Below are 27,208 nucleotides of genomic sequence, written 5' to 3'. Positions count from 1 at the left end.
AGCTACATTACCTACGGGTGCGTTCGTTAATATTAACTGTGCGTCCGGAGTCACTGTGGCACAGACTGGACCGCTGGTGAACAGCTGTTAGAATGGGCCATTCAGGTGTTCAGAGCAGAGCTCCCTGTTGGAGCGGCAGAGCGTGATGTGAACCGAAAAGTTTTTCTGTGGCAATATTATTTAAGGAATCGTTTAGCTAGCTAGCTAGCATACATTGTCACTATCTGCTAACGCAACCCAGTCTCCTGGCATTTCGTGTTCACCAACACGATTTTTAATCTATTGATTCGTGTTCACCAACACGATTTTCTCCTTTTTTTCGTGTTGCATAGCACGATTTTAAAAGCAATGTATTTCTACTGGTAATGTGTTTCGTGCCTGCAGCACGTCTTTTTCTCCGGTCGGGTCATGGAAGACCGGAAGCTGTGTGGTTCATAAAAACATGTTCTTACTCAATATCAAGCCACAATTATTGCTTTTATTTTAAATCGTATAATGTCGGACTTTTGTTGCCGTCTGTGAGGGAAATAAATGGGGCTCAGAACCTCAGAATACTGAAGTCTGTATTTTTAAATCTTTCCTTCTAATTTGTTATTCTTTTCAAAATAGCACACTGTTATTTAATCACCAATAACACACAATTATCCTTGCTTTTAGTTATTGGTTTAATTCCATAATCTCTGGCTTTTTTGGCGTCCGTCAGGAACTGAATTTCAAAATAAAAACAGAAAAAGACGTAGGCCTCTAGGAGTTTAGGATGGCCGAAGACACTACACTACCCATAATCCCCAGCTATCATTTAGGACTACAGTCCCCGTGATTAATCTTCAAGCGCTGGGATTGGATGTTGGAGTGGCAGTGCGCCAAGGTTACGCCGAGCGTCAAACAGCTGTTTGAAATGGAACAAAACCACGCCAGACTATCCAAAACTGGAATCGAACGCCCCCCCCCCCCCCAGAACTACACATGCTGGCTATTGTGTTTCGCAAAATGTTCCATGGGACGTCTCTACTGAACGTTCTCGTTTTTCCCACAATTAGAAGTTGCCAGTATTAAAGACATTGGTGTTATCAAATGTAAAACATATAATTAATAAATGGGTGAAAATCGCTTGTGTCCATAATGAGCAGCATTAATATATACCCACGTGACAGCTCATTGTTACTTTGTAATTCTACTCCACAATTCAGAGGTTAACCTGATTGCCAAGTGCCAACAATCAGGAGAGATATTTGATAGTTGGTGCTTGAGAAGACTAAACATTTATCTGCAATTGACATGAATGGAAACGAGTAATAAAGTATATTCATTACTCGTTTTTCTCTACTAATAGTTAATTAAACACTGTATAATGGCTATTTTGCACATCCCTTTCAAGATTTCAAGATTTTCAAAGGTTATTGACTTATCATATACACAACTATGGTGTATGCAATGAATGAAAATCTTGGGTCACAGGTTCCTCAACAGCACATTACAAGACCTCTATCAATATGTGTTTGTACCTCCACCATTAAACTGTCATATTCTGCACATTTCTTATACTATCTACATACATAAGAGTATAATTCATATGTATAATATCAGATAAAATAATTGCTTCAACATAGTTAACATTGCAGGAAAGCAATATATTAGACGTTAAGTACTTTGTATGGCTTAATATTTATCTGTAGATACCCCCAAAGTTTTTTTCTTATTTAAAAGAGGACCTTAATCTAAAGTATTATTTAATGTTTAAATAAAGGTTAATTCGTTTTTCTGTTTTGCACCTCCTCCTATTAATATCTTTGTACATCCTGCTCTAAACTGTTTTATTGTAGAGATCACTTATAGTATCTTCTTGATTTTTTATACTCTATATTTCTATCACAGACCTTCTACTTTCCCCCTATGAAAGTATGTACTCTTAATATTTTTTTAATCAAATATAACACATAAAAAAAATAATTAAATAACGTGCTTTAACCACTAGGCGGTGCACACAAGGTACACACAGCTATAATAACTTTGTATTATTAGTGTAGGACACTTATGTATGTACAGCATCTGAAGATGTGTAGTTTTATTCATGTTTTCACATAATTTTATAGCATATTGCTATACTATTTCAGACTCAGCATTTACATTCTTATATTCAAAGAAAATCAAAGTCCTTTTATATCAGCTGTGCACCATTATGGTGTAAATATGATCTATCTATGAATTAGATCAAATATAAAAGTCAGCCGAATTAAGGTTGATACTGCAAGGAGACGTATTGTGTGAAGAGAAATTGAAGATGTTGTTTAATTGTTGATATATTTATGATCCACGTTAAGTATTAAGTTTCGGCGACATTTCTTCCAGTTTTTCCAAAGGTCTTCTCGTCAGGGCTCTATAAATAAAGAACTACGGCAGATCTGTAATATGTAATGCAGCCGAACCGTGTATTACAATGCCATTATGTGATGATTTTCAAAGAGAAAAGCAAGAACACTCGGAATTAAGTATTATTTTATTCTTTTAAAATGTTTTCCGGATTTCCTATCATATAAACACCAAATCCCAGCATGCATTGCGGCTAAACCATCCAATCAGCGAGCTTAAACCATAGCTGAGGATCTTGGGTAATCGCTCGAAATGCCTACGTCTGTTTCCGGTTATTTTTATTTTGAAATTCAGTTCCTGAAGGATGCCAAAAAAGCCCGAGATTATGGAATTAAACCAATAAATAAAAGCAAGTATAATTGTGTGTTATTGGTGAGTAAATAACAGTGTGTTATTTTTAAAAAAGAATAACAAATTAGAAGAAAAAAAGATTTAAAAAATACAGATTTCAGTGTTCTGAGGCTCTGAGCCCCATTTATTTTCCTCACAGACAGAAACAAAAGTCCGAAATTATACGATTTAAAATAAAAGCAATAATTGTGGCTTGATATTGGGTAAGAACATGTTTTTATGAACCACACAGCTTCCGGTCTTCCACGACCCGACCGGAGAAAAAGACGTGCTGCAGGCACGAAACACATTACCAGTAGAAATACATTGCTTTTAAAATCGTGCTATGCAACACGAAAAAAAGGGGGAAATCGTGTTGGTGAACACGAATCAATAGATTAAAAATCGTGTTGGTGAACACGAAATGCCATGAGACTGGGTTGGCTAACGTTAGCTTTAGCCTTCTATTTCTAATAGTTTTTTTCATAGGCTATAAACAGAGGTGGTATAAGTATATATATATATATATATATTGTACTTGAGTAAAAGTAGAAGTACTCAGATCTTGTACTTGAGTAAAAGTAGAAGCACTCAGGTCTTGTACTTGAGTAAAAGTAGAAGCACACAGATCTTGTACTTGAGTAAAAAGAGAAGTACTCAGATCTTGTACTTGAGTAAAAGTAGAAGTACTCAGATCTTGTACTAGAGTAAAAGTAAAAGTACTCAGATCTTGTACTTGAGTAAAAGTAGAAGCACATAGATCTTGTACTTGAGTAAAAGTAGAAGCACTCAGGTCTTGTACTTGAGTAAAAGTAGAAGCACACAGATCTTGTACTTGAGTAAAAGGAGAAGTACTCAGATCTTGTACTTGAGTAAAAGTAGAAGTACTCAGATCTTGTACTAGAGTAAAAGTAAAAGTATGCAGATCTTGTACTTGAGTAAAAGTAGAAGTACCAGAGTGTAGGAATACTCTGTTACAGTAAAAGTCCTGCATTCAAAATGTTCCTCAAGTAAAAGTAGAAAAGTATTCTCATCAAAATATAGTGAAAGTAGCGACAGTAAAAGTAGTCATTGTGCAGATTGGTCCATTTCAGAATAATAGATATGATATGTTTTATAATGATTGATCATGAAAGTGTTCTCAAAGCTGGTAAAGGTGCAGCTAGTTTGAATGACTTTGTATACTGCAGGGTAGCTTGTGGATTTACTCCAGGTGGAACTAAAGTCTGATTTAACACTTGATTATATTTCACATCATTCATCCACATCTGTAAAGTAACTAAAGGTATTAAATACATGGAGTGGAGTAGAAGTACACCATGTACCTCTGAACTGTAGTGGGGTAGAAGAACAAAGTAGCAAAACATTGAAATACTTAAATAAAGTACAAGTATCTCAAAATTGTGCCCAAGTATAGTACTTGTTGAGTTTATGAACTTAGTTACTTTACACCATGTGGCTATAAAGATAAAAAGACTTAAGCCTTGCACAGAGGCATGAAAATACATTTTCAAAATGCTCAACAGTGCTGCCAAAATTATAAACTGACTGCTACACAATTTAAAATAAATGCTTTTATATATTTATATTAGATGTGACTCTTTGGCGTTTCTGTTATTATTAACACTGCTGCTTTAGTTGTTCTGCTAATATCCTCTGTTATTCCTCATTTTAAAGCCGATATTCCGTGGGGTGGGGGAGCCGGGGGCTCAGATCCTTGTCACCTTTTTCATACCTGATGAGTTTGCATCCCTGTATGTTAAAAAGCCTCAGTCACCTTAATTCATGTAATAAAAACATCTCAGGTAAGTAACACTCAAAGCTAAATGTGCAATACCATGTTCAGCTATGTTACTATTTATAATGTTATTGTTGTTACATCAGAAGATGTACATATTGAAATGATTTCTTAACTTACAGTAGGCTGTTTTTTACAATGTGTGTTGGAAGGATTTATTAAATTACTATGAATATTGTCATTGTTGAAGGCTTTTAGAGAAGGGTGAACTATAAGCCTGAATTACATAAAATGTTATCCCTAAAAACATAAAAGCCACAATAAATAAGTCACAATTATTCTAGTTATTTGTACCTCCCGTATTGCTTTCAACCCACCAGCTTTTATGGTGTTGTTACGTCACTAACTGTAAGCTTGTCACATACAGTCTATGGTCACTCAGAGTAACCTACAGTTAATTTAGCTGCTGGAGAAGAAACATCAGGGGGGGAGGGGGGGGAGAGAGCTGTGGTTGATGGGCCATGAGTTGTGTAAATACACAGCTGAGAGCTGCCTTTTCATTCAGACTGTTTAAAAAACAGTAACAACGGACTATTTTTCTTAGCGGATGCATGTCAATTTAAATCAAGACATACAACTATTTTTTAAATCAATAAAAACATTTTCTAAATCCATAAAAGCATTTCAATTAACACTGGGAGTCATGTCGTTACTTTGTTGAGAATGTGGACATGTAATAAGCGGGATAATTTGCAGCGACTTGTTCCTTATGGGGAAAATAGCACCCATCATGCAGATGAGGATCCCTCCGCTACACTTTGGGACCCTGATCTGTCGACGAGGCTCCATTAAAATATAAATATTTTTGGTGATTTACTGAGTTTAGGCACGTTAATAACGTTTTAATGAAGTTGAATACAGTATATTCATATATGATTTCATGTCAATTCGGCGAACATAAACATAAATGATCGTGGTGAAGATGATGATTAAATTAGGATTAAAAATCGAGAGCCGGGCTGCATTTCCTCCTGTTCGTTTTTTTCGACTAAACAACATTATTTTGTTAAATAACAACATGGTGATGTTTTTTAAATGATTACATGTCTCTTATTTAGCACAGAGTATGATATCCGTGACATATGGATCTTAACAAAGTTCCGCTGTACATCCAGCGTACTGTATCTGACTTTATTTCACATGAGCTCCAGTGTGGAACCCCACTGCACCCCCTGGTGGATCAATGATCCATTGCAGCTGGCTTCCTTATAATTACATTTATCTATCACGGGGGCGGTGTCAAGTCAAGCTGGAGGTTTTCCCTTGAGCGAGGGCAGATCACGTACCAATCACGGCCCTCGCGTTTCAAACTGTCTGAAATGAATCGCTAAATCTTTATTTTATCGCCGGAGCTGTTAGATTGTGTGGTTGATTATGGCAGAATGTGTATTGGCGGGTTTTGAAATATTCCTGTTTGCAAATGTGTTTTGGCGGTTATGTGCTGTATTGTTTAACCTTATTGTAATTTTCTTCCAATTTTTAAGATATTTTTAAGGGAAAAAAAGCTTCTTCTTGTTAAATAGAGTTCAGTTTTGCAACAGCTATTCCCAGTGGATTGAGCTGGAAATTACAACAGCGCACTCTGCTGGTCGTAATAAATACAACAATAGCGCTTTTTAGGACAATTATATGCGAGTGTTATAGATGGACACATACTTCATGATACACAGATAAGACATGTGGTTTCAAAATGTAAGATAAGAAACCTTACATAATAGTCTCTCAACCTAGACTATAGAAGGTTCGAACACCAATTTATTGAAGCTACCACAAGTTATGACATTTGCATAATTTCATACACTACAGTATACACAGTACACACCAGATTTAGATTTTCACCAGATTTCTATTTTCATATTTCAAAGTCAAAACCATACACTGTACACATTTTATTTAAAAAATGTCTGATTTTAAAATTTGCATAATTTTTAATATACTTTATAAATGTTTTACAAAAAACTAAAAACATAATTTTTAATTTGTAATTTACTTTATTAATTTCTTACAGAACAACTTTAAAAAATGTTTTCTTTCCCAGATTTAAAGTTAAGTTCGGATGACATAGGATATTATTTATCAGGAACGTAGGTGCTAGTCAGAGGATTAGTGCTTCATCTTTGATAACTTAATAATTCCATTCGAGTGTTTAAGAAACATGTCACCAAAAGACACCGTAGCTTGTAGGAACAAGACAAGGAGAAGGGAGGTGAAGCTTCCAGAGAAGGCAGGGCAGACACCTCCAACAATTCAAGCTCAGGAAGAACCAGAGAATGCAGGCCGGACGCCTCCAACAGTTCAAACTAAGATAGTGCCAGAAAATCAGATGCAGAACCAACAAAGAGGTAGAGGAGGTTTCCGAGGAAGAGGCAGAGGAAAAGTTCTCCGGTTTGAGGGATGCTAACTATGCAATCTGCTGGGCCATTGGGCCAGAGATTGTCCACAACAACAAATGCAATACCCACCACAAGCACCAAACAACGGCCCTCGATGCAGTTACACCATGGGAGGTTTCCATGATTACAACAGAGGCAGGGGGTCCCAGGGATGTCAAAGATGAACAGGGGTGCCAAACATGAACCAAATGCTACTGACAGCCTGGTATCAACCACAACAATGAGGAAGCTCGGAGGGCCAGACCACCAGGTGATGCATCTTCAGCACAAGGGTATTTTGAAATCCAGCGACATAGAGCCACATATGTCACCAAAGGAGGAAGAGGTTGAATGTTACTTAAAAGATAGTGAGTAGCATATTGCAATTACACATAAAGCATCCACAGAATAGTAGAAGATTAAGACATAGTAGAACATTTAGCAGACTATTTTTGTAATTATGAGAAGGATAGAGATTACGAGTGATGTTGTTGCCCCACACAGAAAACTATTGTGTCCACACAGCTAATGAGGTCAAGACGATGGTTTTCCACCCAAAATATGAAGACGGAAACCTAGTACTCGCCCAGTAAGGAGGATCCTTACCAAGTCCTCCTGTTTACACTGACTGCAGTTCAAGGGGCGACGATACACCTGATGTGGAGCTGTTGAGACCGGAAAACAGAAACTCGATTCTGCTGTGGTGAAGTCTGGCTACAAAGGGAGGTGTCCAATAGGGTCGCGACTCCCTTGTCTCAAACCAGTGAAGAAGTCAACAAGAACCCTGCAGAACTAGAGAGTGACTGTTAGCGGGAGAACAGTGACGGAGCGACAGAGACTGGCACGACATTTTCCAGCCAGTACATAGATAGACCCCGTCAGAAGACCGGGGCTGTGTTTAAAGGGGAACTTCATTTATTGTTAGTAGAAGTATAGTTTTTAGTCAAACAATTATGTGATTTATGGAGTCAGATTACATTGTTATACAGATATGTTGATTTTGGTGACGTTGTAGCTAATAAATAATAACATGTAGTCAACAATAGGGAGTGGTCCAGTTTTGGATATTAGACGAATAGAAGTGCAGGAATATGTCAGAACTCTGAGTAATATTATCCAAGTTTTGTCTACACAGGCTAGGAAAACTACGGAGATACCAGACGAGACACCAAAAGAGACTCCTGTTCGGCCAGGTGATTGGGTGAGGGTGAAAGTTCACAAAACACAGTGGGCTCATCCCCGGTGATCGGAACCGTGAGAAGTTGGAACGAACTTCACACGCGCTCCGGTTTAAAGGTAAAGAAAAAGGAGCAAATTGACACCACCTCACACATTGTCACCCTTCACTGGCAACTTCCAGAACATTATTGGGAGTTAGGACTGATTTGGCAGAGCTGGAACAAAACAATAAATAGAAATAAGATAAAGATAGAAACAGCTCAAAAGACGAATTGTCTGTAGATTTGTATAGATTGTACACTAAAGTGAAAACCTATTTTTTGTTTTACACCTGAAAAAGAGTCCAACGTTTTATATACGTTATTTTTGTACTCATTATTTAAACTCTGTAACTGACACAACCAGGGAGAAAATAGAGATGATGTCAAGAACAAAGCCAAAGCAATTGTGGGGTCCCCTAGGGATAAGAGTCAGAATAGCATTGTTGATTGTGCTCATTACACTTGGCATCTTTCTGATTGGATGGGGAGTAGATCCATTAGTTCACTCATAGAGAATGCCAACATCACTAACAAAACTCCAGCTGTGTTTCAGAGACTTTCACTTATCCCCAGAGCCAAAAGATCAGCTGAGCAACAAGAGGAGGAGTTAGAAATACTCGTTCCCAAAGGTGAGGCGGTTATAATCAAGATGATTCACCCCCCCCTATATGCAGTTATTGTATCAAATGATAAAATGGGTTTAAGTGATCAGGATATGTAAGTGGTGAGGATTTACAGATTAGGGGAATCTCCAAATACACTGGATCCATGTTTTAGTCTGTACCAGAAACACCCCCTGTTAAGTTTATGAACAACCGACCGGTGACCGATCTGAGCACAATTATTGAAAATTATTACAGTAGACACAGGCTACTAACCCACAAGTACAGCTTTGTACGTACAAACTCTATGAACAAAATTCCCCAGCAGATTGTGGCAACATTGCACAGATATGTCCAGTCACAAAAGTTACTTATGTTCTAAATAACAGTGAGATTTAAAGTGATGGAGAAAATATGGGGACGTTCTTTTATAGGGTGTGGAATATGTGGTGCTTGAAACATGTAGGTATTTCAATGTATAGAAGAAAATGGTTTCCTGAAAGAGGGAGTAGGCATGTTACAGTGGGTGAAAGCAATGTTTAGGGATATGGTAAAACCATTAGTAGACATTAATTGTGTTTAGAAGACATTTAACATCTAAGACAGATAGTATGATTAGGAAAATAGAGTGGAAAAGATTGGATTTATTTTACCTCAGTGTGTTAGAATTATCTATAGGTAATGCTTCCCGAGATATCTCTCTCTCTCTCTCTCCGCCTGTCAGACCGCTACGACCCCATCTTCCAAGCAGACAAAAGACCTTACCACAGGAGACTCCTCCTCCACCATCGAACATACAGAGAACCGGAGCAGAACCAACAACGACGAGACTGCATCCAGAACCCTCTCCACCTGAGGCATCCAGAACCAAAACCAGCTGACATAAAAAGGCACACTCTCATCGGTCCCCCACAGGACATGAAGTTCCAAGCTGAGCCACGAGATTTGGCAGAAGAGCAGAGTGTGGGACATGAGAGCGGTATACGCCCTCCATGCAACAGCGAAGAGACTGAAAAGGAGGAGATGAAATGCAAAGCAGTTGGGCCACTGAAGACAGTTACAGCGGAAGGATCCAAGAGCGGATGGACTGAGGGGAAGGTGGACGGAGGAAAGGAAAGGACGGAGGAGTTGGCATGGTCCAGCAGAATGTGAGGGGGTCGTGGCTTGACAACCAGAGGGGGAGAGAAGCACAACGGGAGTGAGTGAGTTTACACCTAAACACACTTATTGACCAACAAGAAATACGTAAAGAAAAAGATTTATTATCCATGAATTAATCAATTGGTAAATGTATAAAGTAAGAAAGAGGAAACTATTAAAGTAAAATGAGAAAATAATCCTAAAAACACACTGAGGGTACTGTGGGATAATGGGGTAGACATGATGGAAATATTACTTAGGAGTACAGGGTAAAACATATTATTCAATTTTTTCATCATATAAACAAATTATTCTTTAAGAGATTTTTATTCATGTGCGAATTTGGGGAAGATTTAATTTGTTACAATATAGATCTACAGTTTAAAGGGATAGTTTTAGTAACCACTCTATAAAAGCAGACAAATCTTTATTTGAATGGAAAATGTTAAAGATAGAGCTAGTACCAAGCCAAAGATAGTATTCCAATCTAAAGTATTGATTTCACCATTGTAGCATAGTTAATACCACAGGAGAAATGTTAAGGTGGAAACAACATTTGTTTGTTGTCCAAGATGTAGAGTTTTAAAAAGGTCAGTGGGCAAAGAGCGATTGCAAATTTTTATTTTGAAAAACTAATATAATTGGGAGTAATACATGCGGGGCCTTGGATCACTCATTTTAATGGTGCATATTTTTGACAACAAATATCGTTCAGGGAGAAGGGGGCGCTCAACCCACCCTGAAGATGTTTGAAATCTTACTTGCAGCTTCAGAGGGAGCGCACGGCACCAGACTATGAGTTTTAAAAGACAAGCGCCACCAGCTCCTAATGGTCATCCATTTAATCAGTGATGACCGGAAATTTAGAGATGTTAACTAAAGTAGAAACATATCTGCCAGAAGTGAAAATTCCTGAATTGAACTACGAACCATCAATGAAATGACTTCTGTTTTTGAAATCCTTGATAAAGGAGGGAGTAATTATCACATGCTCGGGCACCCAAGGTTCCACGCACTGTTAAAGGGGTTAGCATAGTTCTTTAAGTAGACCGGAATTGAAGAGAAATTAGTATAATGATTTATTGATATTCCACCGGTTTTTACACCATTTCAGGGACTTTATCACAGCATTAGAACAGACCACCCAAAGGTACGGAAGTAGGAACTTTTAAGTGATGAAATTCTACAACTGTTGTAACTGACCAAAATCTTCTCCCAGAAATGACTGTTTAAAGTGCCGTATCCCAGATTAGGTGTTTGGGGGTATCATGGAACTAAAACCTTGTATTCAGTCTTGCCACAGGATTGGTCTGGGACCTGTGCACTAGCACAGCCAGTGATGTTTTTTATGCAGTTAATCAACATGGCGAAACACCCCAAAGCCAGTAGGGCTAAGAGACCAGTCCCAGGGGGAGTTTAGGCTCCACAGTGTACAAGGATAGCATAGGGGTGCCCAGGGGACTGCTAGATGTTGCATTCCATGTCCTAACGTACCGATTGATCACGACGGCCTCTTCTAGAGAACATATTACTTTCATACTTTAAATGGTATGAAAGGAGGGAGGGTGCATTCCTCATGAGGAGACAGTTACAAATTCTAGCAGAACAAGACAACCCATCCCCATATACAGAGGTGAGATTGTTCAATGTATGTCCAGCTGATGTGATACTTTAAATGATGAAATCATGCGAAGAAGTGAACAAACTAAAATGCTAAAAATGGAGTGAATCCATTTAAATTTACTTTACACTATTCCAAGATAGTTTATATTTATTTTTCAATTTACTTTACACTATTCCAAGATAGTTTATTGTATTCTTTATTATTTTATACTATTCTGTTATAGTACATTTTGTTTTTTATAAATTGTGTGCTAATCTCAAATGGTATGTTTCTTTTACACTTTGTAAAAACAAGTGCCTTAACACTGAGCGTGGTATGAGAACGGTTTCTGTGAAAGGAGGGAGAAAAAATGTTCTAATACCAAGCCATCTATGTTGAAGAATGATATTGAATGTAAACAATAGAAGTTAAGCACAAGGGAAAACTTTTATGTTTGAGCACAGTCAAAGTATTTTTTGTATTTTTGTAAAGTTGAGGCTATTGAACCATTCCATTTTGATTGTATGTTTTTGATATGAGTTATGTACTATGCAAAGTTCAGATGAAGAACTCATTGATTTCAGTATTATTTACACACCTTTTAGGTGTGTAAGGAGGGACTGTTAGAAATTAAAATCAAAGTTTTATGCCATAATTTAGTTTAAACATACCGTCAGTTTAAATGCCGTTTTATACTGAAAAACCAGAAGTTCTCACGCACAATGTCTGATGTCAAGCTTTTATTCTGAAAGTCCTTCATCTCCGGTTAGCATTTAGCATGTGGCTAATATTCCTTTCCCTATACACAAGTTATTGAGCCGTTTCCGCTCTACATCCTGAACTCCTCCCTTCGATGCAATGCACTTCCGTTTTGGCGGACTGGGTTTGTTTTGCTAGCTAGCTCCGTTGTGCCGACAAAGCACTGATATCGCAGAGACAAAGAGGATATAACAATTACAACATGAAGAAAAGTGGTTCGGGAACTACGTGTGCGGTAGTTGGTTGCAATCACTCGAGAAAGCACCTGAACGAGTGGTTAGATAGAGTGTGCTACGACCACAAACCAGCACCCAGCACCCAGCCATGTTGTTCATTAAATACAGATAAACACAACAAATACTGCATGCATTGTATTTTTTAATATTATATATGAATATATTCATAGTGATGTAATTGTGTGGGCTGCTTTTATATTTTAATTTGTAATACCTGTTAGGATTAAACATGTGATCTTTCTTGTTGAAGCCATTTCTTTAGTTTCCTCTAAACAATTAATTCATTCAGTGTTATTTATGTACAGTATGAGCTTAATATGAATGATGAACTGTGTTAAAAGAAATTGTAGCACTCTAAGGAACATATGAAATGCAATAATGCAATAACAGTGCAATAATGAAATTAAATTATATCAAACTTTATTTTCACTCAAACAGTACAGGCACATATGATATATTGCACAGCATAAAGAGATCATGTAAATTGTGCATTATGTAAACAACAGACAACTGTTGGCTCCTGTGGGCATGACCTAAATAAGGCAGTTTATTTTGGTTTTAAAATGCTGAGATATTTACTGCAGAACTGTAACCTTCCCTCAACAAAATCGTCAACAATTTTCGGGAGCATGTGGGCAAAGTAGAATGTGCGCAGCCTTATGATATGCCCCTGGACAAAGTCTTGGTCGTAGGGTACTTCGATTTCTAGGTGCTCAGTTTTGTTCCAGATCACCAACTTGGAGTGCTGAAGCCCTGTGCAGTGCATCCCAATTTGTACCTGCATATAGTAGCCTTTTGGACCATTGCAGGCAATATGGTAATCTATCCTATTTCCGTTTGCCACAGTTGTGATTTCACAGTTCTTTGTTGCCAAAAATTCTGCAAGTGACTTGTTTCCCAACACAGGTGATTTGATCTCCAACAGAATGTCTTTGTTTATCACTCCATCGGGAGATGCTGCAAGCCACGGATCCTTGTCGCACACCACTAAGCCTTTGGTTTCAATGCTGTTGCCCAGAGTTTCCAAATAGTCCCTTGCAAGTTCCTCCCCCTCCGCTCCTTGACGGGTTGCAGCATTGCCACGGAAGGATGGGTGTAAGTGTTCTGACAAAAACTTGTCGGGCGCCGTGGTTGAGCGAATGGGCACCTTTCTAGCTGTGCTCGCTGTGATGCGCACTCTCCGCGCATCATGCCAGACCTGTTCTTTGCTCTGTGCTTTTGTAACCTTCTCGATCTCCTCAAGCCGGGCTGTGGACATGTTAATGTACTTATCATAGAAGGTTCTGCATTTTACACAAGCCAGTGGTATGTGGTGCTCATCATGGGTTAGGAGATGGAGGTGTGGACATGGTGTTGGCTCGGTGATGGAAGAGGTATCAGCATTAAAGCAGAACTGCAGGAGGCTATTCCCAGGGCAATTGAAAAGTTCTGCCATTGGTGAGGCAAGTGTGTTCTTCCTCCACTCTTCATGAGTCCTAAAGAGTGTCACCTCCTGTGCCGGTTCTGGAGTGGTAGAGGATGGCTGTGAAGTTGGTGGCGGCTGGTAGAGATCCTTCCTGTTGTGTCGTTTGAAGCGCACATACTTCATCTTCCTCTGACCAGCATTTCTTTTAGACCCAGCATTCCACTGGTTCTGTCTGTCTGTGCAGGCAAGCCCGGTTTTCCCCTGTCTCACAGCATTTTCTACCTAGAGAGATAGAGTAAAAACAGTGCATAGATATTATAATGGGTTCACTGCAAACATGTCATATGATATAATACATCATGGCATACACACACTTTGCACTCTAGCCAAGTAGCCTATGATGTAGTTCGGATACCAACAACAAAAGACATAGGCCTAGGCTACAATGGTCAAATAATCTAGTTACCTTCCACAGGATCGCAGCTGAGTGGGAACAAGATCTCCCTGGTCCAGCAACACACGTACATCCCGCAGTTTTGACTTCTCCAGCTTCAGTTACCAGCACCCAAGCATTATGCCACGCATTGTTCAAACACTGGCTAGGCTCTACCTTTGCTTTTAGATAAACAAAACGATCATGTTTGTATGACATGACACAACCAACTTTGTTGCTGTGCAAATATTGATATGCCTCGGAGGCCTTCAGACTGTCCATTGCTTTTCCATCTATTGCCATGGATTGAACGAAGTAGGAGCAAATTTTGCTGTACGTTATGCTGGGCCACGTCGTCATGTTATCCTCCCAGTTTTGCACTGAATTCGGGTGGGGGAGAGTAACGCCATCTCCAGTCAAAGAAGTAGAATCGTGTTCCCAAGCTAGCATCACTGTTAGCATCGAAATCGCTGTGTTTACACCAGTGCCCGTCTGACTGTTTACACCGGTTTACACCGACAGACGCTGTGCAAAAGACTTCCGGCGGAAATGAAGTGCATTTGTGTAGGGTTATGGCGCTACCCGTGGTTTGTCGCGTAAACTTGTCTATCGAGGTGAATTTCGAAGTGAAATGACACGGAGTGATGCACACCGAAACCTAGTGGTTTTAACACTACAACTATAGACGTCGAGATATTATTATTGCTGAATATTAAAATGAAGGTACAGTTTATTTTAATAAGTTTTGTTTACAGACGTGGGTAACATATGACAACTTCCGGGACTACCGTATATGATAACTGTCGTAAAGTATTTCCAGTGTTTTTAAAGTATTGAATTACAACGTTAAAAATGTATTAAATGAAAAGTCATGAAAGAGATAAGGAGGAGAAAAGGCATGTTTAGTTATGTATTGAATGTACAATGTCAAAATCCTCTGTTATGTGCGATATCGGACATTGGTGAAAGGGGGGCGGAAGATTACGCCACAGCCGCCATTGAAGAGGAGGAGCCAAATGAGATATATAGTCGGGTGACGGAGCCTTGTGGGGTCTCTTCTGCTCCGCCGACACTGCGAGAGGGAGCTTTTCTCTTCCCTCTCTCTGAACCATCTTCTGCTTGTAACATTACCGCGCCATTTTAATTAAAGTACCCATTTGAACCTTCTCAGAGACTCCATTGCTCTCCTTACTTTTAAAGCTTCTCTCCTGGACGCGAGAATAACGAACAAAGCTATCAGATGTGATAATCAGTACTGTCAGTGGTGTGTGATGAGCATGATATCATGATCAATATCGGGATAAATATCGTACCGTGGACTTGTTATCGTGATATTATCGTACCCGTGAGTTTTTGGTATTGTTACACCCCTAGTGAATAGTGTTACCTGATATACTGAAAAAGACAGCACTCAAAGATCTCCTTGTGGAGTCTTTCAGTAAAGGAGTGCACGGCGCACAGCACAACACTGGAATCGAGGCTGAAATTGACTTGTACTGAAAGCGACCTCTATTTTACTCTCTGACTGTTCTCAAGTGGTGGAGAGACATTGCACAATTTTACCCACTGCTGTCACCCATGGCCAACGCATATCTCTGTCCCAGCAATCAGTACCAAGCGAGAGAGTTTTTTCCACAGCAGGGGATATTGTAAACGCCCAAATATCCCAGCTTCTACCTGGAAATGTGGACATGCTCATACTCCTAAAAAAAAACCTGTCTGATGATGAGTGAGTGACTTGGTGAGTTTGAGTTGAGTTACTTGAAAAACCAAAGTGATACTTGATTTATTTTATTGCAGGGTCTGATTATTCAATTTCCTTGTTTATTTGTGAGGTGGAGTGGCACAGAGAAAATGCCTACTTTGTTTGGTAGTACTAGTAGGTAAAAAAAACACTGGTTGTTCTTGTCCCTATGGAGCCCTGAAGGGTTCATAGAGAGAACAAATACATAAAATGAGGCCACGTTTTATTAATTTATTAAAAAACAGGATATACTTTCTCGTTCGCACGAAAAAGTTACCAGTGCGCGAAGTAGGAAGAGGAGCGCAGAGCAGACAACCGTTTCATTGCAGACTGTTATGTTTAGGTGGGGAAATGGCAGTGCATACATTATTTGAGATATATTTCAAACTCTGATTTTATTTTAGGGACATTTCGGCCAGAGGTGTAGAGCTATTTGTTTAAGCACCGGATTCACAAAACAGGAAAGTCTGTGAACCAGTCTGCCTTGATCTATGAATTTGTGTCCGTGACTCTCACAGTATCTGCTATCTGCACGCAGAGAGCTTTGTCTTTTACGCAGCGCCTTCACTGTGTTTACCTTCATGAGAACAGCTGAATAGAGATCAAGGCTGCTACGTTTTAGCCACACACACACACACACACACACACACACACACACACACACACACACACACACACACACACACACACACACACACACACACACACACACACACACACACACACACACACACACACACACACACACACACACACACGCACACATCGAACTGCCCGAGTATTCCCACTATTGCTCGTTTTATGAAGGAGATGTCCGGTCACCAGGATGCATGATGTGTACTTTACCCAATTTGTGTTCTGTGAAACTGAAAAGGATATGACATTGTTTTTTTTTACTTTCATTGCAGTTGTATATGTCTTAAATGTAATTTAGGTTAACGTTTTATTTAGATGCTTTTATTTTGAAGGCGAGTTTACGCTGTTGACAGGAAGTTGTTGTTGCTATGGAAACGTGAACTGCTACATGATGTGTGCGTGTGTATGTGTGTGTTTGTGCTCTGCTCAGCTCAGCTCTGTGTGGGTGTGTGTGTTCGTTGTATGTGTGTGTCCGACACCTGCATTTGTTTTCAAATTACTATGAACAGTAATTTACAAACATGTGTATTCCCAAGTGAAAGAAATTCATTTAATCTTAATCTCAATGTTGGCTAGTGCTAAATGCTGTCGGAGTTCATCGGAACAAACGCCACTATCATAATATCTTATGAAAACAAATGCCCACACACAGACACACACACAAACATACACACACGCCCTGGAGACCGAACATCTTCATTACACTAATAATATGGCGTAATAATCGGGCAGTTGGATGTGTCTAACCATAATCTTGTTCGCACGAGATACCTATATCGTGCGCACAAATTAATAAAACGTTGCTTCGTTTTATTTAAATTGAGGCCACAAATTACATCTCGTGCGCACTAATTAATAAAACGTGGCCTCGTTTTATTTATTTTTTCTCTGTATGAACCCTCCAGGGCTCCATATGTTCCAGTCTGTTACTGTCACTTTGTTTTTGACACTTTAAATTACTACTATCCTACAAAAATAATGTACAAATCAGATTTATTATTTAATAAAGAACGTTTTTTTAAGTAATAATTTTTCTTTATTTTTCAATATCGTAACGTGGACTTGTTATCGTGATATTATCGTACCGTGAGTTTTTTTGGTATCATTACATCAGTAGCGAATAGTGTTACCTGATATACTGATGTCATCCTGTCTGTGTTTTGTGTTTAAAGCAGGTTCAAAGCGAAGCAGAAAAGATGAGGATGGGGAAGAGGTGAACAGACCAGAGAGTTCACACAAACCGCCAACCTAGAAAAAAATTATGACTAAAACCAACGATAGCACTGCAGGTGACACACACGGGTGACGGAGCATTTGATTATTGCTTTTTACTATAGTATTCTATGTATATATCCTTTCAATGTGGTACTGGGATCACACCTAATACGGGTTTCAAAAGGAGAAGTATTTACCATGTACTGGATTTATTCTATTATATTGTATCTGTAACAAAGAAGAATTCTTTGTTGAAGGATAGTAAAATGCACTTCTAGTTGCTGATTGGTGAAATGTTGTTAATTTGGGTGTTATAATGTGACTATTAGAATTTAAGTGTGTGGTTTTAAAACTATTCACAAACACTGACGTCAATCTTTTAGTTCTTTTCTGTTATGTTTGGATTTGCCAAAACTTGTTTTTCACTGCTCTCTATAACAGTGACAGTGAATAAAATAAACATCAAAACTGATGTTACAGCAGGATTTTCTAATTAAGTGATCAAACAATGTAAGTAGATGAAACTCCACTTCAAAGTGTGTGGAGGGCACTGTCAATCATTTGAGAAAGTAAGAAAAAGAGTGATAAATAAAATATTAGCAAAAAAGCTCGATCACAAACAATAGCTTTGTTTCTGAATGGCAGTAGTGTAACAGTAATGTAACACGTGTTGTTACTCCTAATGTTGAGGTTGGAAACCAGCATTCTAAACTAAAGTATATCACTTAAGTAGCTGCTCTACAGTACCAAGTTTAGTTTTGTTAATCAGCACTGTTTTCTGTTTATTTCAATCAGTTTTCAAGGAACTCATTGGTGTTAAGTGAGAGCTGTAACTTGGTGTGTTTCAGATGGAAGGTGATGAGGAGATTGAAGACGAACGTCACAAATAGAGAAGGAGTGCATATAATAAAGGTATGTGAACTGACATATACCTCCATTATATGTACACGTTTGGGCTTACCAGGTTTGTTCAAAGGCTTCCCCTGACACTACCAAATGGTGATCAGTTGACAGCTCCGCCCCATTTCTTCACTCTAGTGTCCAAAACATACTGCCTTAAAGTCGATGACAAAATCGATCATGGACCTTCTGCCTATGGTGCTCTGGTACCATGCACACTTATGAGCATCCTTACGTCGAACATGATCAGGGGGGCTGTTCCTCCCAATCACGCCCCTCCAAGTGTCCCCATCATTGCCCACATGTGCGTTGAAGTCTCCCAGCAAGACTAAGGATTCCCCTTCAGGAGCCCCTTACAGGACTCTTTTCAGGGTCTCCAAGAAGGCCAAATACTCTTAACTGCTGTTTGGTGCACAAGCACATAGAACAGTCAGAGTTTGCGCCCCCATAGCCCACAGGCATAGGGAGGCGACCCTCTTCACCCGCCCGGCGCCTCACACCTTGGGTAACCCCGGGGAAGAATAGAGTCCAACCCCAATCAAGGAGTAAGGTTCCAGAGCCGACGCTGTGCGTAGCCCCACCAGATCCAACAGGTAATTTCTCCACCTCCCGCAGAAGCTCCGGCTCCTGCCCCCCCGAGAGGTGAAGTTCCAAGTCCCTAAAGCCCGGGTCTGGTCCATCGACACTCTCTACTTTCACTACCACCCTTCTGGAAGTGCACCCGACCCCATCAATGTCTCCTTTAGGTGGTGTGTCTGCAGGACTTCTCTAACTCCATCTTCTTCATTCTCTCCTCCTCTTGCTCCTGCTTCTTCTTAACGTGTTAGGCCCGATTGCCCCCGCCGGAGGGTAACACCAAGCCTCTGAATTAGCACTAACGCACTTAGCACATAACTCACGGTAGCAATATTCTATACTTCATGCTATCTGCACAAACTCCCTATCATATGAAATCTGAGATTCCACAGGTTCCATTGATATAAGTATCATCACTGTGCGACCAAAACTCACGGCAGCGAAGCCAGGAAAGACAACACACAACTTCACTTTACGGGGCCAAAACGGCAAATACGTCTTGCCTTTGCTATTTTCTGATAAAAATATTTGTTCGAGGGCATTAAAACGCATATAAACACTGCTGAAGGTTAATCCAATGTCTCTGTGTAACAAATGATTACTGATAATCCATCATAACATTTATGGCAATAAACCTATTTTTCATTAGAGTGTAACGGAGCTTTCGGTTTTGGGCAAACTGCGTGCGCATCACTCAAACTCCTCAATGGTAATGTTTAGGTGGATTTAGGAGCCCCCCCCTCGATTCTATTGGCACTAATGGTTAAAAAGTGGTCTCAATCATCAAAATCGACCAATGGGTTCCAGAGACATGGCAAATTCACAAATGTACCCGGAGCTGTTTTTTTTTTTTTAAACCTCTATAAAAAGGTCAAATTTCACTTGTTTTGCATTAATCTTGATACAGGGTACTTATGTTATAATTTGGATTCCTAACGGTTTTTGGCTACTATCCCATCATTCAAGGGTGGTTTTCACTATAAGTAATGGGTTTTCTTTGGACAGAAACTATCATTTACATTTTTCTACTATGTTCAATCTGAATTTACTTTAAAATTAAAAAATATTTATTGATTCTGAATGTTCTACATCCAACTCACAGGTTTATCATTGCTTTCAGAAAAAAGATAATTAATTCACCCCTTTTAGAAGTGAAGATATAGTCATTTGTTATGGGCATGTCATATTCGAGCCTGAGGCCTGAAAAACAGGCTCACGGCTTAACAGGTTAAGAGCTTCCATTTTGAAACGCTCTTTTGTACTTTGGCGGGGTGCTGGGGGTCTGACAGATGCTGAGAGATTCTATGTGTCTTGTATAATATCACCGCTGATGAGAAGTTGTAGCTGCTGGATGTTTCATGGAGTCATGAATGGACTGACCCACATACAATCCTCGCTCTTCAATTGCTCAATTTTTTGACTGACTTTCTTCCTGTCTGCTTTTATCTCATCGAAGGAGCACCGGGGTTACCTCCCCTATTTCTCACTCGCTCCTCACTTATTTATTGTTGGGTTTTTGAAATGTGGCAATTGGTGCCAGGCCAGATTCAGACATGGGTCCACCGCACAACAACGTTAATATTATTGCTTTGAACTAACCTATTAGAATTATGTGTAATCTGCTGACATAATAAATTTCATTAAAGTCAATGTTTCAGTTTTTTCAGTGCAGTATATGTTTCATTTCATTTCAAACCTTTATTTATCCAGGTGTATCCCATTGAGATAATTGATCTCTTTTTAAAGGGGGGCCTGCTCAAGTAGGTTCCACATGAAACATAAAAAAACAAACAGAACAGCAAAAGGACATCTTACAGCATCATTACAGGGATCACAATTTACATAACTATCCACATGGACAGGTACCAACAGCTTCCGATTGAGTAGCATCCAACCAAGCTTTAAAAACATTTAGTGGCATCCGATTGCTCAGTTTCCATTTCAATTGCAGACTATTCCAAGACAGTGGAGCTGCACATCTATATGCTATCTTCCCTAAGACAGTCCTAGCAGTTGGCACATTTAATAAAACTACAGCATGCGATCTCAGGCAGTAGCCACTTACAATTCGCCGTGAGATCAGGGAGCAGATGTAGGATGGAAGTTTCCCTAACATGGCTTTATATATGAAAGTGTACCAGTGACTGAGCCTCCGTACATTTAGTGAAGGCAAACCAGCCCTTGCATACAGGGTACAGTGATTGGTTAATGCTTTACAGTTTGTCACAAATCTCAGTGCACTGTGATACACAGCATCTAACTTGACCAGGCAATTGGCAGGTGCATTCATATAAATCAAATCACCACCCAGCACAGGTCAAAAGGTCACAGTGACTAGCCTTTTCCTGGCCTCAAGCGAGAAACAGGACTTGTTCCTGTAGAAGAAACCTAGCCTAACCCTCAGCTTTTTAAGCAGGTTATTGACATGAAGTCTAAAAGTGAGACAATCATCAAGCCAGATACCAAGGTATTTGTAACAGGTAAACACTTCAAGTTTTATTCCTTGCGTAGTTACAATATATACAACAGGCTCGGGTGTCTTTTTAGCTTTTGAAAAGAGCATTACCTTGGTTTTATCAACATTTAAAAGAAGCTTTAGTTCAGAGAGCTGAATCTGAATAATGTTAAAAACAGCTTGCAATTCAACAACAGCCTCCTTAATGGAGGGACCTGTACAGTACATCACGGTATCGTCCGCATAAAAATGTAAGGTTGCTCCATCGACATTTTCACCTAAACTATTGATGTAGATGGAGAATAAAAGTGGACCTAAAACAGAACCTTGAGGAACACCATTAGTAATGTTTGACCACTCAGAAGACAGCCCATCAAAATGCTGCCGTCCACACGTCAGTAATACGATGGCCCTCACCAGGGGTGGATCTAGAAAAATATTCATGGGGTGGCAGGAGAATTTCAGGGGTGGCCTCCTCTGGCAGAAGTATATGCTGATTTAATCGCAGTCATATCAATCAATGTTAACTTGGAAAGCCACAATATTAATATTTTAACTCAATAACGTTAGGTGACATTATTGTGGCACATCAGTATATGTGGCGCGAGCGAGCGAGAGAGACACCTTACGTGTATTGTTGTTGTTAGCATCTGGTGCTAGCTAGCTGCGCTAACGGATATAAGGAGCTGTTTCAATGAAAACAGAGGAGCGACATTTCGCCGACAACTGCGCCGAGCACTTGACTTTATGCAGGTAGCCAGACAGTGGGACATTGTACGAAAAGTCAGCACACTCAGCACGGATAGTGCGCGAAACATGATCACAGCGTCCAGGCAGCTCCCGTTCGAGCATATATGCCTTGAGTTGCACATAGCTCCAACGATCACACACACAGACACACACACACACACACACACACACACACACACACACACACACACACACACACACACACACACACACACACACACACACACACACACACACACACACACACACACACACACACACACACACACACACACACACACAGTATTGTATTATGGAATGAGAGAGGTTCCAGGTTGAATTGAGGCGAATATTTGTAATGTTCAGAGGTTGTTATGTTTAATATTCATGAGAATATTTGTCATTGTTCAAATGATAATAAACATTTGCATAAAGCATATTTGTCCACTCATATGTTGATAAGAGTATTACAAACTTGAAAAATATTCCTATAAGGTACATTTAAAACAGATAAAAAATGTGCGATTAATTTGCGATTAACTATGGACAATCATGCGATTAATCGCGATAAAAAAATTGAATCAACTGACAGCCCTATTTAATTTACACACCGTTTTATTTGACTTTCTCAGGACTTGAAACTGTTTTTTGGGGGCAGACCCCCTCAAAGAAGAAACATATTATACACACGTAAGGTCATCATCTTAACAGTTTATTATTCCCATCGACTCATCCCTGAGCAGAGCATCAAGTTGGCATGCCTATTACAGCTGAATGTGGCGATTACCATCTTGTTCAGCAAGACGCCTCACAAACTTATTAAGATTTAAAGCTATGGTGCGTTTTGATCCAATGCTGAGTACAGCCAAACTTGACAGGCTCTTCTCTGTCATTGTAGACCGCAAATACCTCATTCCTTCCTTCCACTTGAATCAGAAATGCTTCTCGTTTTGCACTGTCCCCATTCAAATGAAATCGCCGCCAATCATATTTTCCAAGCTCGCGCCGGGGGAGGGGTTACAACGCTCGTGTCTTGTGCTGCATTCACTTGCACTCGGACATTAGAGATTTTCTGTCATAAATGTCCGATGAGCCACAACTTTTCTTTCAAAACAAAGCTGCCAACTGGGGTGGCAGCTGGGGTGGCAAGGCATTTTTCTGAGGTGGCAGCTGCCACCCCGTGCCACCCTGTAGAACCGCCACTGGCCCTCACTTCTTATTAAATATAATGCTGGGACAAAGACACTTGAGGAGCAAATATGCATTTTACCTGGCATTAGTAATCTCCTCAGTCCCTTCACCAATTGGTGTTCTTTGATTTTCGAGAATAATTAAAGATCTCATGGCATATTTGGTGCCATGCATTGTAATGCTATTTTTTCCAGTACTTTAGTGCACCGATTAAGCCCACATCCGTGCACATGCACGGTTGTGGCTGGTTACGAATGTTTTAAACAGTCTTCAGTCAGATACAGCACAGCAGGACAGTCTTTTAACCAGTATTCATTCATTTATGACTGAATGTGAGGGATTCTTACAGTATCTTCTGCCTACAGTGGCTTTAAAGTATGGAAGCTCCTTCACTTCATGAATTCCCTGCAGCATGTGAAGGCAGGAGGAATGATGAACCTGCAGCCTATGAGCCTCTGAACACAGTGCAGTTCACGCACAGCCGGCACTGTTTACCTTGATTAGATCTGTTAAAAATGACAGCTGCTGCTACAGTACAACCGCTCCGAACGGCACACACATCATATGCTTGGTTAATACTTAATATTCTGCTTTTTTTATATGGCAATAGGTGGAAGATAGCCTTTTTTCCAACTGAGCACAGCTGTAGTTCCAATAGAGGCGTGTACATTGACAACAGTGGACTTGATTATATAAATAAAACGCAGAATGTGTATGGCCCCTATGTGAAATGTAAATATAATTTTTCCTAAGGAGTGTCGTTCCGGTGAGCTCGGCAGCACAAGCCATTGAAAGCAGTGTCACAACGCCTTGATCTTAACTCATAGTATTGTCAAATATATCTTTACTTGGCGAGTAAGAAACACATGTTTGGATTAGCACTGTCACCTCTAATACCTCATTCACACCAACGCAACTCCGGTTCAAGCGCCGTGCTAGAGCTTTTCAGGTTCAGAACCGGTTCCTCGGTTTAGCTCCGGCTCTTTTCACACTCCCCAGAGTCTGACTGGTGCTGCGTCATTGCGTCATCGTTTGCATCATGACGTAACCGTTTGCTTGCCTGCTTCATAAAGCCAAACCGCACGGAAACCCCTCACAGCTGACACCGACAACAACAACAATGGCCGATTGTGCTCCAGCTTCCTCTTCTTCTTCAGAAAACCAGATTCCCAGAAGGTAGCTGGTCTCTTCAGTGGACCACTGCTGCTTGTTAAGTTTCTCCATCGTTATGTACAAACCGGTACAAACTGGATAAAACCATAACACGCCGGCTTTTTGTTGTTGTTCAGGAGTTGATCCTGCCCCCGCTTCGACGTAAGAGTGACGTATGTGGTGCTTTTGCTCTGGCCGGACACTTTTTTGGTGCTCGAAAGGAAACGGATTCCGGAGCTAAGAGGCTGCTCCGCTGCGGTGTGAAGAGGAAAACCCGGTGCTTTTCAAGCTCCAGCTCCGAACCGGCCCTGACACACCGTTGGTGTGGATGAGGTATGTGCTGCACTCACAAACATAAACACACACAATTTTCTTGCGTTATTAAACCACCCTCTCTATCTCCCCTAACACACAAACACATATGCATATACACACAAACACACACACGCACATAAACTCTTATAAAGCCCACCATGTGTTTGAGGGATTAAGTTGTGGATCTCTAAAGGGGCATGCCATACCATCTGTGCAAGAGCTGCCCAAAGAACACACACACACACACACACACACACACACACACACACACACACACACACACACACACACACACACACACACACACACACACACACACACACACACACACACACACACACACACACACACACACACACACACACACACACACACACACACATATATATATGTATAGTCATAATCACTTGATCCTTGACCACTTTAATTGACTTTGCAGAGGCAAAACAACATCAGCTCATTCTTGCATGTTGAATGCTCAACATCTACATTACTGCTCAAAAATACACACAAAGACAGCAGGTACTTTGGTGTGTGTGTGTGTGTGTGTGGGTGTGGGTGTGGGTGTGGGTGTGTGTGTGTGTGTGGGTGTGGGTGTGGGTGTGGGTGTGTGTGTGGGTGTGGGTGTGTGTGTTTGTGTGGGTGGGTGGGTGGGTGGGGGTGGGTGTGGTGTGACCTCAAGGCTGTTCTCAATGTATTTGTGCTGATGAAGGGGGGAGAGTGCATTTTATGTATTAATGCCTTTCAGAGAAATATTATATCTCTACCAGCAGAGAACCAACTGTACTTGCATAAATGAATATACACTGTATATATGATCCCATATCCCACTGGAAAGGGCTTATTTAAGGAGGGATTAGTCTTAATTAGAAATCAAAACAGTGTAGACTGCACAACTAAAATTAAGAAACACAGATTTCCCTCTGACCTCTGATTCCATACTTGCTGTTTATTGTGTGAGTTGTGTATACAAATAGTGTCCTTACCTAAATGCTATTTTAATGTAAACATTCAAATGTCCCTTTATTATATGCACCAACCATCTTGATCAGTTTTTCAAATTGTACAAGCAAGCACTGTGATTCTCTGTTGATTTCAGAAGAAGGAGAGTGCCCTTTACAGGATTTCTTTTCTTTTCAGACTTGACCTTTAAATGCATTTTGACCCCAATCCCCAAATTCCTGTCGAAGCTCCTGTCTCCCAAACATGGCTGAGACGTGACAAAGTGGGATTACTTGATAACCTAGTAATGAGAAGAGCACAAGCACCACATACGTCACGCTTACGTCGAGGCGGGGCCAGGGGCAGATCAACTCCTGAACAACAACAAAAAGCCGGCGTTTTATCCAGTTTGTTCACAACGATGGAGAAACTTAACAAGCAGCAGTGGTTCACTGTAGTGATGGCAGTTTGACACTGAAGCTTCGAACGGAGTTTCAACCCTGGACTTCCTATTCCATAGAAGCAGTGCTTCGAAGCTTGCTTCAAATCACGTGACATATGACGTCCGAAGCAGCAACTGCTTCAAATCACGTGACATGTGACGTCCAAACCAGCAACTGCTTCATTTCCTGAATGAATCAACTCACTGGTTCGCCGTCCAATCAGGTGATTCAATGCACTGCCTCGTCTCGATTCTGACAGGTGACAGGTTGAAACCGTTTCAAATTTGAGCGCTTCAACACTTTATAACCGCTCTAAACAATGCGCAATGTGTGGGTTGTTGTCGTAGTTTGCGTTGTTGCTGTTGAGTTGTTGTTGTTATTGAATTTTAATTGGATCATTATAGAGCAAGCCAGGAAGAAAGATAGGTCGTTCTGGCTCGTGAAACACTTTGAAGTTCGAAATATGGAGAAGTTGTGAACAAAAAGACAAAGAGAGATATAAAAACACTTCAATAGTTTAAGGAATAGATAGCCCAGTGGATATAGCCGGCGGCCGGAATGCAGCGATGTCCTCCGCGCAGCTGGTTCAAAGCCCGGTAGAGTTAAACCTTTAATCATTGCTTTTCAACTTTAATACTTGAA

At 40.2% G+C, this 27,208-nt stretch overlaps 1 protein-coding gene and 1 long non-coding RNA gene across 4 annotated transcripts; one reads left to right on the top strand and one right to left on the bottom strand.

Moving 5' to 3' along the window:
• Nucleotides 1-12,839: 12,839 nt before the first annotated feature.
• LOC307018225 (uncharacterized protein) lies at nucleotides 12,840-14,866 on the bottom strand. 2 transcript variants are annotated; one of them, XM_079648366.1, is made up of 2 exons: nucleotides 14,302-14,866; nucleotides 12,840-14,117 (listed from the first exon to the last, which is right to left on the bottom strand). In XM_079648366.1, the coding sequence occupies exons 1-2, from the start codon at nucleotides 14,728-14,730 to the stop codon at nucleotides 12,978-12,980; spliced, it is 1,569 nt and encodes a 522-aa protein (XP_079504492.1). In that variant the 5' UTR covers nucleotides 14,731-14,866; the 3' UTR covers nucleotides 12,840-12,977. The 2 variants fall into 2 exon arrangements, with proteins under 2 accessions (XP_079504492.1, XP_079504493.1); XM_079648367.1 differs by having other exon boundaries at nucleotides 12,840-14,113; nucleotides 14,302-14,865.
• Nucleotides 14,867-15,849: 983 nt separating this feature from the next.
• On the top strand, nucleotides 15,850-25,193 carry LOC307017836. Of its 2 annotated transcripts, XR_013802276.1 has the most exons (4): nucleotides 15,850-16,009; nucleotides 17,821-17,937; nucleotides 18,712-18,775; nucleotides 25,004-25,193. It is a non-coding gene; the product is annotated as an uncharacterized lncRNA (long non-coding RNA). The 2 variants fall into 2 exon arrangements; XR_013802277.1 differs by lacking the exon at nucleotides 25,004-25,193 and having other exon boundaries at nucleotides 18,712-20,118.
• Nucleotides 25,194-27,208: the final 2,015 nt, after the last annotated feature.

This window comes from Notothenia rossii (genome assembly GCF_949606895.1).
Source record: "Notothenia rossii genome assembly, chromosome: 9".
Taxonomy (NCBI): domain Eukaryota; kingdom Metazoa; phylum Chordata; class Actinopteri; order Perciformes; family Nototheniidae; genus Notothenia; species Notothenia rossii.
Note: the sequence above shows the minus strand (reverse complement) of the source record. Positions and strands in the feature narration are given on the sequence as shown.